The sequence below is a fragment of the Pongo pygmaeus genome, chromosome X, assembly GCF_028885625.2.
Source record: "Pongo pygmaeus isolate AG05252 chromosome X, NHGRI_mPonPyg2-v2.0_pri, whole genome shotgun sequence".
In the NCBI taxonomy this organism is placed as follows: Eukaryota; Metazoa; Chordata; class Mammalia; order Primates; family Hominidae; genus Pongo; species Pongo pygmaeus.
Window position 1 is genome coordinate 10558899 of NC_072396.2, and position 17924 is coordinate 10576822.

The following is a 17924-nucleotide window of genomic DNA, read 5'->3' on the forward strand; positions in this document are numbered from 1 at the left end:
GTTGTTTATTTGAGGTGCAGATTCACCTGGGCGCCCTGCACGTTACCTGGCAACCCCGGGGCAAGGCCTCAGGAGAATCCGCAGTTTGTCCTCAGTATCCCAGCCATCCAGGGCCCATGCCAGGGTTGGAAGCCAGGGTGGATTCCTTCCATGGCCGGAGTGTTCTCTCTTGGTTCTGTCCCCTCAGCGGCACAATTAGGGCATGTAGAGTTCAGCAGTCGTTTCTTATTTCAGAAATTCCTGAGCGAATCTGCCTCATCAGGGCAGGAGAGCTGTGAGCCTGGCCCAGCACTCCAGGTTGCCCATTCTTTTGCCCTGTCTGTTCCCTTCCCAGCACTTCTGATTGGGCGGAACAGGCGACCAGGGAGCCACCCATTAGACTCCTCTGCAGTTGCTTTCATTGTGCTGCAGTCCTTTAAGTAGAAATGAAATATTTTACGTCTTGTTTGGTTAAGATTGAGGGGTAGGCTGGGCACAGTGGCTCATGCCTGTAATCCTAGCACTTTGGGTGGCCAAGGCGGGTGGATCACCTGAGCTCAGGAGTTTGAGACCAGCCTGGCCAACATAGCGAAACTCCGTCTCTACTAAAAATACAAAAATTAGCCAGGTGTGGTGGCGCACGCTTGTAATCCCAGCTACTCGGGAGGCTGAGGCGAGGGAATCTCATGAACCAGGGAGGTGGAGGTTGCAGTGAGCTGAGATCGCACCACTGCACTCCCGCCTGGGCAGCGGAGCAAGACTCCATCACACACACATGCACACACGCATGCACACACACACACACACACAAAGATTGAAGGGTGAACTGGATTTTTTTGAGACAGGATCTCACTCTGTTGCCCAGGCTGGAATGCAGTGGTATGATTTTGGCTCACTGCAGCCTTCTGAGTAGCTGGGACCACAGTTGTACATCATCATGCCCGGCTGATTTTTAAATTTTTTATAGAGGCAGAGTCTTGCTCTGTTGCCCAGGCTGGTCTCGAACTCCTGGGCTCAAGCAGTCCTCCCACCTCGGCCTCCCAAAATCCTGGGATTACAGGCATGAGCCACCTGCCCTGCCTGAACTGGATATTTTAAAGGACTCTAGTCATCACGGCGAAATCATTCAGTGGCTGTTCTGGCATTTCTTTAATACCCCTGCAGGGCATTGCTCAGATTAACCTGGCTGACTATGACAGTTTGAGTGAGATGCAGCTGCGCTGGCATTCCGTCCAGGTGTTCACCAGCTCTGAGCCATCGAGGACGCGAGAGGCTGGGTGTGCAGGAGAGAACTCCGCCCGGGACCCTGCACACACCATCTCCATCTCCGGCAAGACGGTACTTGGCCCTGCTCTAAGGAGCTGATCACTGCTGCCTTCGCGACCCTGAGACTGGCTTTATCCTGGGGAAGTCATTTCTTAGAAGTGTCTTTGTAGACATAAGTCAGTATAGTGGGGTAAAGGAGTAGAGTTTCCATATGGCCATTGCATGAGAATGTTTTTTTAATGCAACTGTGTTCATGGTCATGGGTGGTACACTGGCTCCTTTTAAATATGAGCCCACAGAGCTACAGGAAGAGGCCACATGAATGCCTCCACCACAGACCTAGGTAGGGTGAGTTTCTTCTCACAGAAGGGCAGCAGAGTGGCCTCCTACCTGTGCCATGTGGACACCTGCCTTGTGCGCAGGGTCTGCTGGCCTGAGCTGTCCTCACGCACCCCCTCCTCCTGCAGGATGCGGTGACGGTGCTCCTGGCCAGAACCACGGCACAGCTGCAGGCGGTGGAGAGGGAACTGGCCGAGGAGCGGGCCAAGCTGGAGTACACGGAGGAGGAGGTCCTGGAGATGGAGCGCAAGGAGGAACAGGCCGAGGCCGTATCCGAGCGGTAAGGGCTAGCTCAGCGGGCAGGCTCCGGCTCATGCCCTCCCTGGAAAGGAGCATGGGTGCCCTGTGGTCAGAAGGCTTGTGAAAACTGTCGAGGGAAAGCACATTTTCTCTGGGGAGACAGCCAGTGTGCACCTCTCTCTGAGGTGCACTTGCTTTCCTCAGCCACGCCTCCATAGAAGGTGCTGGGCAATCCTTAGGCACCACTGCCCAGAAGTCGATTCTGGTGGGAATTGAGTGCTGGTCTGGACAAGGGCAGCTCCCCGAACTCTCTCTCCTGACTCTCACGTGTGCTTTTCACCCTTTCCTTCTGTCTGTCCTGGAGTTTCTTGTCGAGAGTGGGGCTGTTGAAGCACTGCCCTCTCCCAGGATTGGATACAATAAGGTCCCTTGAAGTTGTTGGGTTTTTTTCTTTTTTAACACCTTTATTGAGATATCATCTACCTCCCATGCGGTTCACCCATTGAAAGTGCACAGTTAGGTGGTTTTTAGGACTGGATGGGCACAGTCAATTTTACAGCATTTTATTTTCATCACACACTCTCTGCCTATCCCTAGCCAAGTGCGCTCCCAGGTTCTCCTCTGATTCCCTGCAACTACAAATCTGTCCTCTGTGTCTATGGCCTTGCCGGTCTGGACACTTCCTACAAATGAGGTCATGCGGCGTCCCTTTCTGCTTCACCTGAAGCAGCCTATTGGTGAATCCTTGGCATGCCATAGATGAATGATTCCGGAGAATGGGCGCCCCTGGTGCCCTGGCTTGCGTTCATCGTCTCTGGAGGTGCTGTACATATTGCTGTACTTCTGCATTTTTCCGTAAAGTGCACCATCTTTCCAGGGCTTCCTGCTGCTTCCCAGTGGCTTTCCCTGAGTTTAGTTTACAGAGGAATTTATTTTGGGGAGCGATAGTGCATGCAGAGGGGAAGGTGTTGTGTTCAGGGATGGACAGGAGTTGGGAGGGGTTTGGGGCTGAGTGGTGCAGTTTTCTGGGATCTTCAGTGGCTGCCATTGGTGACAGAGAAGGCCCCTCTTAAGGACAGTCCTTCAAGAGCCATCTTCCCTGGAAAACAGAAGCGCCCTTTTTTACTTTATGAGAGACGCAACAGTCTTCAATCATTGGAAAGAAATAGGTTTTATTGCATTCCCTCTACTACTGTGCTCTAAGAGTAGCATGAAATACATCCCATTTGGTGACCATTTGGGCTTCTGCAATGTCCGCCTTCAGGAGTTGGCAAGCGGACTCGGTGGATAGCGGCTGTAGCAACTGCACCCAGACCAGCCCTCCGTACCCAGAGCCCTGTTGCATGGGTATCGACTCCATCCTGGGCCACCCATTTGCTGCTCAGGCAGGGCCTTACAGCCCCGAGAAATTTCAGCCCTCACCTCTTAAGGTAAGTAGAAAACATAGGAGATTTTCCGGAGCCCCTCACCCCCAATATTTTGCCATACGTACCAGGTATAATGCCCTGGAAGGAGAGGCTGTGTGCCCTCAAATTCTTCGTGGGAAGTGTGAGGGGATGGGGGAAGATGCACCAAAGGCAAGCAGAGCCGGGGCTCCCGGGGAGGAGAGCCACGTGGCTGACCTGCACACACACGCAGTGGCCCGGGTGTTGTGGTGTAAAATGGACACTGCTGTTGGATTTGAGGGCCACAGCTAAGGCTGGGTTTACTGTGAGCTGAGGAAAAGAAGTGAATGGCCCTGAGATCTGTAAAGGGCTTGAATAGGCACAGCTGATCCATTCCCACCTTCAGGGACAAAGAGGCTCCGGAGGGTTCGTGAGTCCCATAGGTTTTGGACATTTGTAGTTCCTCTTCCCCTTTTGTGAAATGTAGTGCTGTCCTAGCTGTACTGTCACCCCGTCTTTAGGGGAGAAGTCTCATGTTTACAGCGCCTGTGAGGTCAGGGAAGACTCTGTCAATGCTGTTTCGAAACTTTGTTTCCCCACTGTTCAGCTCACAAAAGTATTTTATCACCCTCACGCCCCTGCCCTCACCCAGAAGCACAAAGTGAAATCTGCCCCCGGCAGCTTCCCAAGCTGTGACCCACAGCAGGTTCCTAGTTGTTGTTTTGGACCAGGCTGCTGGTCATGGCCCTTGTCCAACTTTCTGAGATCTCAAAAAGCAGCAGCCCAAGCCAGGGCGAGTGGCCGTGGGAGGGTTATTTGGTGTTTCCCCTTCCCTCAACTTTTAGTTTTGAAAAAGTGAAATCTGCAGTAAAGTTGCTAGAATAATGCAACAAATACTCTGTACACCTCACCTGGATCCCACAGTTGTTAGTTCTTCACCACATTTGCATTCTCCCTTTCTGTGTGGGCATCACAGATACAACAAAGTTAGTATAGTGGGTGAGTAGGAAAAAGAAAAAAAATAAAAGAACACAAACTCCCACCCTTGAGAGGGAGGCGCCAAAGGAGACATTGCTGTCATAACGTTCATGTCACAGAGAGCAAGGGGGCTTCTGGAGAATGCAATGTCAGGGAAGCGGGCAAACACTTGTACAGAGGTTTGCAGTTTTAGAAAGGGTTCACATTTAGAAATGTAAATTTATATTTACATTTTACAAACATCAGGATGATAAAAGGGTGCAACTGCTATGGAAAACATTATGGTGGTTCTTCAAAGCATTAAAAATAGAACCACCGTAGGATCCCGCAGTCCCGCTTCTGGGTATATCTGGCTGTATATCCAGAAGAATTGAAAGGATCTTGAAGAAATATGTGCACACCCATGTTCATAGCAGCAGCATTATTCACAGTAGCCAAAAGGTGGAAGCAACTAAAGTGCCCATCATGGATGAGTGGATACAGAAAACATGGTCTATCCATGCAATAGAATATTATTCAACCTTAAAATGGACGGAAATTCTGTCACGCTGCAACATGGATGAGCTTTGAGGACTCATGCTGAGTGAATAAGCCAGTGTGAATATTTATTTGGTCTTCAACTCTTTGAGTTGCATGTTTCCTGGCATACAACTCCTAAAATCCTTAGAATCTGAAAAAAAAAATCTTTTTTTTTTTTTTTTTTGAGACAGAGTCTCGTTCTGTCGCCCCAGCTGGAGTGCAGTGGCACGATCTTGGCTCACTGCAAGCTCCGCCTCCCGGGTTCATGCCATTCTCCTGCCTCAGCCTGAAAAAAATCTTTTTATATGCTAATGAGTTACTGGTGGCTGGCTAAGAGAATAGAAAAGCACAAAAAGACAAATACCGTCGTGAGGTTCCTGGAGTAGTCGAATTCACAGGGGCAGAAAATAGAATGGTGGCTGCCAGGAGCTTGGATAGGTGCGGGGATGTGTTACAGAACGGAACTGGGGTCCATTCGCTTGGTGCAGTAAAACCAGGTGTCTGCACGAAGGTGTTTTGCACCGGTAGAAAGAGGGCATTTATTTGCAGGCGCCAAACAAGGAGATTTGGGCAGCTCACACTTAAGACTCAGCCTCCCCGTGCCTTACAGGGAAGGGTTTTTAAAGGCAGAGGTAAATTTCAGGAAAGCGGAAGTCACAGGCAAAATCCTAAACCAATCCATGGAGGTTACACATTGCTTTTGGCCTAGAAGGATAGGATATCTTAATGTGGGGGCTTACAGGACGTAGATGGATTCAAAGATTTTCTGATTGCAATTGGTTCAGGAGGCAAAGCTTTGTCTAAAAATTTGGGGTCAGCAGAAAAGATAGTTAACTCTGACTTGTAGGTGTGACTCCCTCCAGACCCCTCAGGAAGAGATTCAGAATAAAGAGCAAGGGTCAGAGTGCAGTCCTCAGCTCCCCCTTATCTGAGGTCTGTGCCAGCGGGTCCCTTTGGTGGGGGTCTGGGTTTCTGAAAGACAATCAGGGACATATGTTAAGATGTCTTTGGTTTCTTTTTTCTTTTCTGAGATGGAGTCTCGCTCTGTCGCCCAGGCTGCAGTGCAGTGGCGTGATCTCAGCTCACCGCAACCTCTGCCTCTGAGGTTCAAGCAATTCTCATGGCTCAGCCTCCCAAGTAGCTGGGATTACAGGCGCCCACCACCATGCCTGGCTGAATGTTTTTTTTTTTTTTTTTTTTAGTAGAGACGGGGTTTCATCACGTTGGCCAGGCTGGTCTCGAACTCCTGGCCTCAAGTGATCCACCTGCCTTGGCCTCCCAAAGTGCTGGGATTACGGGCGTGAGCCACCGCACCTGACCAAGATATCTTTAGTTTCTCTAGGGAACCAAACATCTCCAGACTCTAACTTCCTTGGCTATTGTTTTAGGCTACTATTACCTTCTTGCTTATCAAGTTACTTACTTACATCTCAGGGATAGCGAGGTACCTGGAATTTCCCTTGAAAGAAATTGATTTTCCTTTATTTCCATGCTCGGGAGGTCTGCAGGCCCCTAAAACGGGGTCTCTGCTCTATCTCAGGAGTGGGAATGGGGAGTTGTTGTTTAGTGGAGAGGACAGAGTTTCAGATTTGCAAGGTAAAGACGTTCTGGAGATCTGTTGCACATCAATGTGAATAGACGCTACTGAACTGTGCCTGTACAAATGGTTAATATGGTAAATTTTGTTGTATGTTTTTTTCCCACAATATTTTAAAAAACAGGGCCCTGAAGGGCCTCACTGAGAAGGCAGTGTTTGAGTAGAGGTTGTCAAGGAAGGGAGCTCAGAGCTTTGTGCAGAAGCATGGTCAGTTGTGGGAGCAGCCGGTGTGTGTTGTGGGGCGGTGCTGAGGACGAAGGGAGTGAAGTGGCCAGATCGTGCAGGGCCCACTCAGGACCCTGCCTTTTCTCTGAGGGCATGAGAAGCTGGTGGGTTTTGAGCCCGGTGGCAACATGATCTGACTGAAGCTTTTTCCTTAGTGTTTTCTAAAATTTATTGAGTTGAAGTTCACATAAAGGGAAGCATTTTAAAGTGTATGCATCAGTGGCATTTAGTCCACAGTGTTGCTCACCCGCCACCTCTATCTAGTTTCATGACGTTTCAATCACCCCAGAGTAAAACCCGTCCCCACTGAGCAGTCACTCCCATTCTCCCTCCCCCCAGCCACGTACAGCCACCAAAATCTTTCTAGCTGTGTGGATTTACCTCTTCCGGATGTTTCCAGAAGTGGAATCATATACTATGTAGCCTTTGGCGCATGGCTTCTTTCACTCAGCAGGATATTTTCAAGGTTTATTTACATTTTAGCATGTATAAACACTCCACTGGTTTTTATGGCTGAATGCTATTCCCTTGTGTGGATAAGACCACATTTTGTTGATCCATTGATCTGTCAATGGACATTTGGGGTGTTTCCACCTTTGGCCAGTTTTCCTGAGATGTCCCTGGTTGCTGTGTTGAGAATAGATCGAAAGGCAGAGAGGTGTGGAATTGGGAAGACTGGTGAGGCACCTACTGTACTCATCCAGGCATGAGATAATGGCGACTCAGGTGAAAGGTTGCTGACAAGCGCTCAAAACCCACTTGATCTTGAACACAGAGCCAGCAGAGATCGCTCTTGGACCAGTTATGGGGTGTGCAAAAGAGATCGGAAGTCCGGGGTGGCCCTAACGTTCTTTGCATGAACAAATGGAAAGTTGAGATCCCTGTGAGAGGAGGGGCTGGGGTGGGGTTGGGGGGATATCAGCCGTTCCATTGTGGACGTGCCACATGTGAAACGCCAGCTAAACCCCAAGTGGAGAAGTGAAGGACATGGTTGTTCCCGTAAGTTTATTGCTCACATTATGAAAGAAGCCATGGTCATGAGCGAACCACTCCCTAGGTTGATAAGGAAACCAACACGGAAGATCTCTTTCCGGAAGAAGCAGCCAGCCTCCTGAAGGAGCGGCCCAGCCGCCGCGCCCGAGGGTCACCTTTTGTTCGGAGTGGCACGATTGTCCGTTCCCAGACCTTCTCGCCTGGAGCACGAAGCCAGTATGTTTGCAGAGTAAGTTGGAATTCCTTTGTCACCTGTCTGGAATGTTTTGTCTTCCGTCCCCTTTGTGATTTTTTTTTTTCTGCTGTTTATACTGAAAGGCATATGTATTTGCACCAATAATACCAATCCATGAAGTATGAACTTTATAGTTATGTGGTGATGACATCGGTGTTGTGATCTCCCCGCATGTCCTACCATGCTTATCTGATTCTGGATTTGTTCAGGATTCAAATTCATCCCTTCCCCCAGTTTTCACTGTTATGTGTGTATTGACCTGTGGGCAGGAAGCAGGGCAAATAATTTCTACCTCAGCCTAAGGAACAGGTGGAAGCAGGGGCTCTCTTGAATGGGTTCAGCTGGAGGAGCCGGGAACCTGAGTGGCTTGGAGCCCTGTGGGGCAGCCAGGTTTCTGGGCCAGAGGGTGGATGGTCCTGGCAAAGGGGCGGTGGGTTCTCACTCACCCACATGTAAATTCCCCACCTGCGGATGAGTGGGAGGCGCTCAGCGGTTCTCAGCCATGGCTGTGCCTTGCAGTCAAATCATGTCGGGGGATTCAACAGATCCTGGTACCCACATAGCACCCCAGAGATTTGCCATTGGTCACGGGTAAGGCCTGGGCATCAGAACTTCCGGAAGCACCCAGATGGTTCTAGCATGTCACACAAGGCTGAGAACCCCAAGGTGTGTCGAGGGAAGACTCGAGCCAGTGTGATCAATGAAGGTAGGACAGAGTGATAGTGCCAGCATGGACTTGTACAGAAAGGGCTTTTAAGGATGATGGCTCATGACACAGTGACCTGGAGGGGCCATTTGGTTGAGAACCTCTGAATTGGGGCTGTTGAAGAAGGCAGCTGCCCTGGAGGTGCTTGCTCCATGAGGGCAGAGCCAAGGCAGATCTTCGGAGAGGGAAGGGCCTCAGACCCTCCAAGGAGATGTGGCAGACACTGTGGGAGGGGGCCTAGATGGCCAAAACGGCCTCTCAGCCATGTTGGTGAGACCCGCCGCTGTTGTCTCATTGGTCTGAAGTGTCCCTGGTGGCAGCTGCCCCCGGGTGGTGCCGGGTCCAGTCCGGGCCCTCCCACCCGTCACACTTCAGCCCCATGGAGGCTGATGCTCAAGCACTTGGCTGGACGTTCTAGATGGAAGGCCATGCTCACCGCCCTCCTTGTTCCAGGCTCCTGCCGAGCCACCAACATGGCGGCTGGCGGGGCTGCTTATTGAGGCAGGGAGGGTGCAAGCAGGTAGTGCTTTGCTTACTCAGAGGAAATGCTCTGTGTGCCTGCGTAACAGCTGCACTTACTGGCGATGCTTCTGGATGCTTCGCTGTTCTGTATGTTTGTATGAACGCCGAGCAGGTATGCTGCCAGACCGCTGCACTTCCTGAATAGGTTTACTGGCGTGGAAAATAAGGCCACGAAGGCAGGGATGTTGGATTTCACACAGATTCACACTGATCCTGAGGTGAGACCCCGCCACCAAATGAAGGCTGTAATGACTTGGCTCCCATAAAGATGACATTCTTTACTTTCCTGTTTAAAAGCACACCCTGTCCTTTGATGGGCACAGCTGCAGGTGGCAATGTTGGCTTGTCCTACTACCAGGAGTGAGTCTCTTTTTTGGAAGTCACTTTCCCCAGCTATTGCCAAAGCCACAAATACAGCACATGAGAAAGACTGAGGAAAAGTGAATTGTGCTGAGGGCAGCGCTAGACTTCATGGGGGCTGTACAGGGCACGAAATGGCGTTGGTATCGATCACACAGAGATTTTGTTGGTTCAGTTAGCCTGGAAACTGGGGGAGGGTTTCGTTTGCTTTGTTTTTGTTTTTTTTTTTTTTCATTTTAGCGGAAACTCTTGTTTAAATTGAAACCCAAAGACCTGCTACAAGCACCAATAATCATAAGTGCACTCGAGAGCCTGTGAAGAGGACGAAAATAATCCATTCTGAGACTCTGAGTACACACACACAATGAACTGTGCATTGCTGAGAAATTGTTTCTGAACATCATTCTTTTTGGTGCAGCTTTATCGTAGTGACAGCGACAGTTCAACGCTGCCCCGGAAGTCCCCCTTTGTCCGAAATACTTTGGAAAGACGAACCCTTCGCTATAAGCAGGTATGTGCCCTGTAAACAAATATGGAATCTGTGCTTGCCCTGCGAGTGATTTTTACAAGCCTTAAAAAGTAATATTTAATGTCATGTAAATGAAAGGTAGTATTTCTATTTCTTGTTTACTTAACAGATGTAATGTCATAATGTTGCTAATATTTCTTAAGATAGTCTCATGATTTCAGATAGTCTGTGATCTTTACATTCTTCAGTATAATAAATAACCATTTTTATATAATAGCCTGTTTTCTCTTTTTTTGACAGGAGAGTATATATAGTTTAGAAAAGTTGAGTTTTTCAACATATTGCTTTTCTGGGCAGGGATCGTTTGTGTATATATATATATATATATATATATATTTTTGTGTGTGTGTGCGTGTGTGTGTGTGTGTGTATAGAGAGGAAGAGAGACAGACACACAAAAAAACCCCAATTTCCATGTGACAGTTGTGCTCCACCACATAGAATAGTGGCTGCTGACTGGGAAGAATAAGAAAGTTTATAATTTGGGCCTGGCGTGGTGGCTTACGCCTATAATCCCAACACTTTGGGAGGCTGAGGCGGGCAGATCACCTGAGGTCAGGAGTTTGAGACCAGCCTGTCCAAAATGGTGAAACCCCGTCTCTACTAAAATTACGAAAATTAGCCAGACATGGCAGCACGTGCCTGTAATCTCAGCTACTCAGAAGGCTGAGGCAGGAGAACTGCATGAACCCGGGAGGCAGAGGTTGCAGTGAGCTTAGATCGCGCCACTGCACTCCAGCCTGGGAGACAGAGCAAGACTCCGTCTCAAAAAAAAAAAAAAAAAAAAAGTGCATAATTTGGCTGCAGAAGTGTCTCTCAGCAGCACCGCTGCTGGCATTTCAGACAGGCTCATTGTTTGCTGTGGGGGCTGCCCCATGCACTGTAGGATGTTGAGCAGCGTCCCTGGGCTCCACCCACCAGATGCCAGTAACACCCCATCACATACACAGCAGTTGTGACACTCGAAATGTCCACAGACATTGCCAGCTGTACCCCGGGGGGCCAGATTCTCCTGGTTGAGAACCACGAAGCTCTGCTGGGAATTCAGCAGTGCTTTTAAAGAATTTATATTTGTTAAGTTACAACCCATATTTGTATTTAAATTCTGTGTATATGCAAAATAGTGTTGTGTGTGTAAAAACATACCGTGACTCAGGCCACTGACCCATGGTGATTGGCGAATGGATTTGTGGTTTTGCTGCGGTGACTGCCGTCTCAGGGTTCTGTTTCCCATTGGATGGGAAGTACTGCTTTCAGTTCCGCAGACAAGAGTCTTTTCCCTGTCAGGGCTTTCCTGAGCATAGGTATGTTTGCTTACTTGAGGCTTATATGGGGAGGGAAGCTTTGGACAGCTTGCACATGTGTGTCTGTGTGTTTGCATGGGAGTGTATATACTTTTTTTTAAACGACAAGCACTCGTGGTTTATAACATACTTTCCCCTTGTACAGTGGATCATTAAGATTTTTCCATGTCCATATATTTTTTTCAACTTGTTACAATGGCTACATTTTATACTGGCCTTGTAATTTATTTAATGTTTCCTGCTGTTATAGACTTACATTTTTTTTTCTGTCATAAACCTTAATTGGACCACTTTTGCATGTCAGCAGTTATGCCTTTCAGATGCAGGTTTGCTGTAGACATATATATATTCTCAAATGGCCCTTCAGAAAGATTGTTTCCATTTTTGATCCTGCCAGCCCCATATAAGAGCATCTGTTGCTGCACACTTCTGCCAATACATAGGTCATCATTAAAGAAAAACAATTTGCTGTTACTAACCTTGATACTGAACTAGAGATGTACATTCCTCTTGCCCACATCTGTGTTTTTTAACCTTGAGCGTGCTTAGAGAAATACGTGTGCCTGACCTGTCTCCTATTAATTGTGGAAGAACCTTCTAGAAGGCCTGAGTGAGGGCTCACAGCTGGCGTCTCTTGCAGTCATGCAGGTCTTCCCTGGCTGAGCTCATGGCCCGCACCTCCCTGGACTTGGAGCTGGATCTCCAGGCGTCGAGAACACGGCAGAGGCAGCTGAATGAGGAGCTCTGCGCCCTCCGTGAGCTGCGGCAGCGGTTGGAGGACGCCCAGCTCCGTGGCCAGACTGACCTCCCACCCTGGGTGCTTCGGGACGAGCGGCTCCGTGGCCTGCTGCGGGAGGCCGAGCGGCAGGTGGGGTCCCCTGTGGCCAGCTCCCACCTGCACCTCACTGCTCCCTGCTTCAGGCTCTGAAGGGAGCCTCCCAGACACGGAGGTGGTCCCTGAAGTGCCCCACCACTGGGCTATTGGAGCCCCTTCTCCCTCTGTGGGCTGCGAGGGTGGCGTCTGTGTGGCTCCTGCGTGCATCTGGAGGCTGCGGGTGCTGGAGGAGGGGCCACGGGCCCTCCCCACCTTGTCGGCGGAACATTCTGGGTCCCCAGTCGCCAGGCCTGACTCCAGCCACCCCGGCCTCTGTCTCCTGGGAGGAATTCCTTGGGGGGAGTGTGGGTGAGGTGGGCCTTACTCCCTCCTGGGTCACCACTCACTGACTGTGGTTGGTTCTTCTGGGCTCCAGGGCTGGCAGTGAACTTACTCATTCTTCCTTTAAAAAAAAAAAAAAAAATCAATAAAATCATCTTGTTGGTCCAATGTTGCTGTTCCAGACAAGACAGACCAAACTTGACTACCGTCATGAGCAGGCAGCTGAGAAGATGCTGAAGAAGGCCTCCAAGGAGATCTACCAGCTGCGTGGGCAGAGCCACAAGGAGCCCATCCAAGTGCAGACCTTTAGGTATGGTGGAGGCATGGCAAGGCCGGCCCCTCGGCCCTGCTTCCTCCTTACTGTCGTGCCTTTGGCATGGTAAAAAGTACAGTGAGTCTGTTTTTGTTTTTCTTCTGAGACAGAGTCTCACTCTGTCACCCAGGCTGGAGTGCAGTGGTGCGATCTCGTCTCACTGCACCCTCTGCCCTCTGGGCTCAAGCAAGTCTCATGCCTCAACTCCCGAGTAGCTGGGATTACAGATGCACGCTACCATACCCGGCTAATTTTTAAATTTTAGTAGACTGGGTTTTGCCATGTTGCCCAGGCTGATCTCAAACTCCTGACCTCAAATGATCCACCTGCCTCAGCCTCCCAAAGTGCTGAGATTACAGGCGTGAGCCCCTGCATCTGGCCCTGTGAGTCTTTAAAACCCATGGGAAGTTGAGAACAAAACAGGAATCCACTGCAGCCAGTAGTGTATTTTCATGTTTTTATCCTGATCTTTTTTCCTACAGTTTTTTTCATGCCACTTCTAATCATAATGTGAGTTCAGTTTTGCATTTAGCATTTTTTAAATTAAAATATTCCATGTTGCTATATAATCTGCTATCTTGTTTGACTATAATGTCTCATCTAATAGTTTACTCAACCACTATATTTTATAACATGCTCGTCTTCAAATGTTTGCTATTGTAAATAACAGTGATATACATACACATACATATATGTCCCCCCACCCCCAGACAGGGTCTCACTCTGTCAGCCAGGCTGGAGTGTGGTGGCTCAGTCATGGCTCCACACTCCCAGAGTCAAGTGATCCTCCCACCTCACCCTCCCAAGTAGCTGGGACTGTAGGCACATGCCACCATGCCCTGCTCATTTTTGTAGAGATGGGGTCTCACTGTGTTGCCCAGGCTGATCTCGAACTCCTGAGCTTGAGCGATCCACCTGCCTCAGCTGCCCAAAGTTCTGGGATTACAGGCATGAGTCACTGCACCCGACCACCTTTGCTTTTTCAATTAACTTTTGATTAAGGCAAAATGTATCTGCAGGAAAGCTGCATATCCTACACACGTGGTCCAGTGAATTGTTACAAACTCGTCTTAAGAATCGATCATTATCAGTGCCCCCAGATCCCACACTAGAGTAACCACCACCTTGAATTCTAATAGTATAGATTGGTTTTGTCTGTTTTTGTTTTTGCTGAGGGGATTTTTACAGATGTATCAATATTCTTTTGTGTCTGTGAAAAAATTAAGTTGAAATTCACATAACATAAAATGACTCATTTTAAAGTGAACAGTTCAGCCTTTGGCGCATTCACAATGTTGCACAACCACCCCCTCTGTCTAGTTTCAGAACATTTTTACCACCCCAAAAGTAAACCCTATACCCATTAAGCAGTCACTCCCCATTCTCCCTCCCCTAGCTCTGTCTCTGGGGATGTGCCTTTCTGCCTGTTTCATAGGAATGGGATCATATCTTACATGGACTTTTGCATCTGGCTTCTTTCCCGCAGCCGAGGGTTTTCGAGGTTCATCCATGTCGTAGCCTATGTGTCAGTGTGTCCTTCCTTGTTAAGGGCGAATAAAATGTGTCTTTTAGCCCTAATTTTTGTATACATTTAATATTCACATAGTTTTCACTTTTTCATTCATTCGTTAATACGACAGGTGTTTCCTGAGCACCTAATATACACCAGGCACTATTCTAGGCACTGGAGATGAAGAAACCCCTGCCCTTACGGTTCTTCATAATTCACATTTGGAGACTCTATACAAGCACATGTGTTGTTGGGGACTTAAATTCAGTTTGTTGTATGAATAAGAAAAGCCATGATTGATATGAGAGCCACCAGCTTTCCGTGTCTTCATATCAGCTTCTGACCTGTAATCCTCTCCGGTCCCAGGGAGAAGATAGCATTCTTCACAAGGCCAAGGGTCAACATACCTCCTCTCCCAGCCGACGACGTCTGATGGAGTGCGTTGTGCACATGAAGTATTTATCCGCCTGTTTTATTTTCATGAAGTTCTTAGACTAGCTGAATTTGTCTTTAAAATATTTGTGCAAAGCTATTAATATACACATTTTGTAAAAAAAAAAAAAACACGTATATCTATACATATATATTTTATAATAGTGACGGCAACAGGGCTTGGTTTTTCCTTGTTGTGAAATCGACATCTCTGAAGACAGGTTATTTTATAAAAGATCAATTATCATGTTAAGAATGTACAGTTTTTATGCTGTTTTATTTGACTTAAAGGCTGGAAGACAGAAACGAAGTGAGTTCAGGCAAATTCACTGTATTGTAATTTATTTATAGTACTTTTTTTTTCCTTGAAGGAAAATACTGACTTTAAGATGTATTTTAAGACTGAAATTTCGTTCTTTAGTACTTTTCATGCAGTAGAACGGAACTTGGGGCTGGTTTTGTTTTTGACACCTGAAATGCGAACACTATGTGCTAAATTTGTCACCGTATCATATGTGCATTTACCATGTATATCGTACACATTCACTCCCTTGATGTCATGTTAAAATGTCCCCTGCAGTGATTCAATCGTGACTCGGAAGCATGTGTGTGTTGCAGAGGTCAGTCTCCGGTGTGGGCTGCACGCCAACCGCTCATTTCTGTGTTGTCTTCGGAAGCATCTTTCTGTGCTCAGCGTGAGTCTGAAGCAGGCGCCAGAGCCTCTGGTGTACGGGGCTTCAGCCTGCTTGCTTGTGGTGGCTGTCTGTGGGGCTTCAGCCTGACTGTCCGTGGTGGCTGTCCATGCTGCCCGCCTCCCCCCACCCCGCCCTGTCCGACTGTAACAGACCAGGAGGGTGGCGGAGGAACTCCTGCCACGCCACTGTGTCAACGAAGGAAAGTGAAAGGGAACGAGGAAGTAGGAACGCCCACGCTCGTTGACTCCGTGGGTGAATATAGCAGTTAGGACATACACACCATCACCTTTGAAGGTGCTTGTTTGGGGGAGGGAAGGACATACGGGTAAACTAGAACTACCCAGCGAGTCGTCCAGAGGAGAGGATCAGGTTTGAGTCAGGAGGCTCCCTGTACTGGAGTCGTCCCACTATTCCTCAAAAAATCTTAGAACTAACTTGTGAGGAAAAACATTTTTTAATGTAATCAAAGTATGCCATTATTCTTTGAAATGCCAAATGATATAAATATTTTGCCTAATACATATTTATTGTGGATGAAATGCACTCTTCTCGATGAGGCCTCGATTTGAATCAATGGGGTGGGCCACAGGAAATGTCAGAGGAACCAGAACTCGGAACTCTTCCTCCTGGACCTTTCTTCCCTTCCCTTGGAGACATCCCTTTGAATCAGGCCTCTCTCTTCTCATCAGTCTGTAGCTTCCCCCCTTGTATAACCTGCTTTCCTTTTTACATTTATTAAAAGTGGATTTTGTAAAAGCATTTCATTGACACGCGACCTATCACAGACAATGGAATTCGTCAGTGGTGGTAAGACTGAAATCCTGATGCTTTTCACAGTTCTTGTCTCTTGCTATGTATTTCTGCCTCTAGCCTTGCATGTTTTGCCTTTTTTTTTTTTTCTTTTTGGCCAATTCCTTTTTATATGTGCCCACAACAGAGGTGGGGAGACACGGAGCACCTTGGGTCCTTCCCAGCGCTGCTGGGCAGGCCCTGTCTCCAGGCCCCAGCTGTTGAAACTTTGAAGGGCAACAAACAACCATCCACACTGCCGGACCCTAGGCTGTTCAGGGGAGCAGCTCATTTCCACCTCGGCCCCAGGACACCCAGCCTGTGCCCCACAAGGATCTCTCTAAATGGGAGGGATTGAGGCTACTTTTCTGCCAAGCCCTATTAAGTAGTAATGTGGGGAAACCCACTGTGTCAGTGCAGGAAGCCCTAGACAAATGTTTTCAAATAAATTTCACTGCCCAGCCTGCCGACACCCAAAGGGGTTTTTTGTTTTTTGTTTTTTTGTTTTGTTTCGTTTCGTTTTGTTTTTGAGACAGGGTCTTGCTTTGTTGCCCAGGCTGGAGTGCGGTGACGTGATCATAGCTCACTGCAGCCTCAACCTCCTGGGCTCAAGTGAGCCTCCTGCCTCAGCCTCCCAAAGTTCTGAGATTATAGGCATGAGCCTATTTTGATGTTTTCCTTAGAGTCAAGGTCTTGCTCGGTTGCCCAGGCTGATCTTGGACTGGCAAGCCTCCATGCCTGGCTGGGTTTTTTAAAAATAGAATCTCACTGATAGCCCGCAAGAAACAGATGCAGCGCCTGCTTCCGTATCAGTCCAAGGAGCCCTCGTGTTTGCCACCTTTCCTTTGAACCTCCCCCTGCCTCCCTGCCTGTGTCCGCTTTTGCAGCTTAATGCAGCCATGACAAGGAAAGAAAAGACAAAGGAAGGCCAGAGAGCCGGACAGTTCTCTGCAGACACAGATGCAGGCACTGGAGGTGGCCCGAGCAGGCAGAAGGACACCAAGTGCCCTTTGTTGCTTGTCATTCATGACGTGGTGTTGGAGCTTCTGACTACTTCAGACTGCCACGCCAACCCCAGCAAACACCCCACATGCCAGAAAAGTGAAGTCCTAGGTGTTTCCATCTATGTTTCAATCTGTCCATCTACCAGGCCTCGCGATAAAAACAAAAAACAAACCAAAAAATGCTGCCAGGTTTTAGAAGCAGTTCTGGTCTCAAAACCATCAGGATCCTGCCACCAGGGTTCTTTTGAAATAGTACCACATGTAAAAGGGAATTTGGCTTTCACTTCATCTAATCACTGAATTGTCAGGCTTTGATTGATAATTGTAGAAATAAGTAGCCTTCTGTTGTGGGAATAAGTTATAATCAGTATTCATCTCTTTGTTTTTTTGTCACTGTTTTCTCTCTAATTGTGTCATTTGTACTGTTTGAAAAATATTTCTTCTATAAAATTAAACTAACCTGCCTTAAGAACAGAGTGGAAATGTGTGGTTTTATGGAAAAAGAATGTTTAATTATGGAAGGCTAAATATATAAAAATGTGTGTTTTTTAAGCATAAAAATGGAGGTGTAAAATCAGAGAAAATAGTAAGCTGAACGCAGCTCTCACCCAGCTTCAACACGATCGTTCACGGCTGCCCTCTCCTTTACCTTCCAGCCTACCTCCTCTTAGAATTTGAAGCAAAGCCTATACAGCTTATCGTTTCATCTTTAAATATTTCAATATGTATTGCTAAAAGAGAAAAACATAATAACCTTATCACATCTTAGCATTTAATAATTCCTTACTGTTACTAAATATCCAAGGTTTTCTCTTCCAGTTATCTCATGTCATTCTTTCTTTAACTCT

The 17924-nt window shown here is 47.9% G+C and overlaps 1 protein-coding gene across 2 annotated transcripts in view; it reads left to right on the plus strand.

The window, feature by feature from the left end:
* The window catches only part of WWC3 (WWC family member 3), a 128631-nt gene extending 111083 nt beyond the window's left edge, over nucleotides 1–17548 (plus strand). The window contains exons 16-24 of one of the 2 annotated variants that reach the window (XM_054472107.2): nucleotides 1144–1317; nucleotides 1713–1864; nucleotides 3089–3254; nucleotides 7586–7750; nucleotides 9763–9855; nucleotides 11818–12045; nucleotides 12516–12643; nucleotides 14523–14593; nucleotides 15169–17548. In XM_054472107.2, the coding sequence (XP_054328082.1) occupies nucleotides 1144–1317; nucleotides 1713–1864; nucleotides 3089–3254; nucleotides 7586–7750; nucleotides 9763–9855; nucleotides 11818–12045; nucleotides 12516–12643; nucleotides 14523–14589 (1173 nt within the window). In that variant the 3' untranslated portion in view covers nucleotides 14590–14593; nucleotides 15169–17548. Of the gene's footprint in view, nucleotides 1–1143; nucleotides 1318–1712; nucleotides 1865–3088; nucleotides 3255–7585; nucleotides 7751–9762; nucleotides 9856–11817; nucleotides 12046–12515; nucleotides 12644–14522 lie in introns of both variants that reach the window. The other variant, XM_054472106.2, reaches the window with a different exon arrangement.
* Nucleotides 17549–17924: the final 376 nt, after the last annotated feature.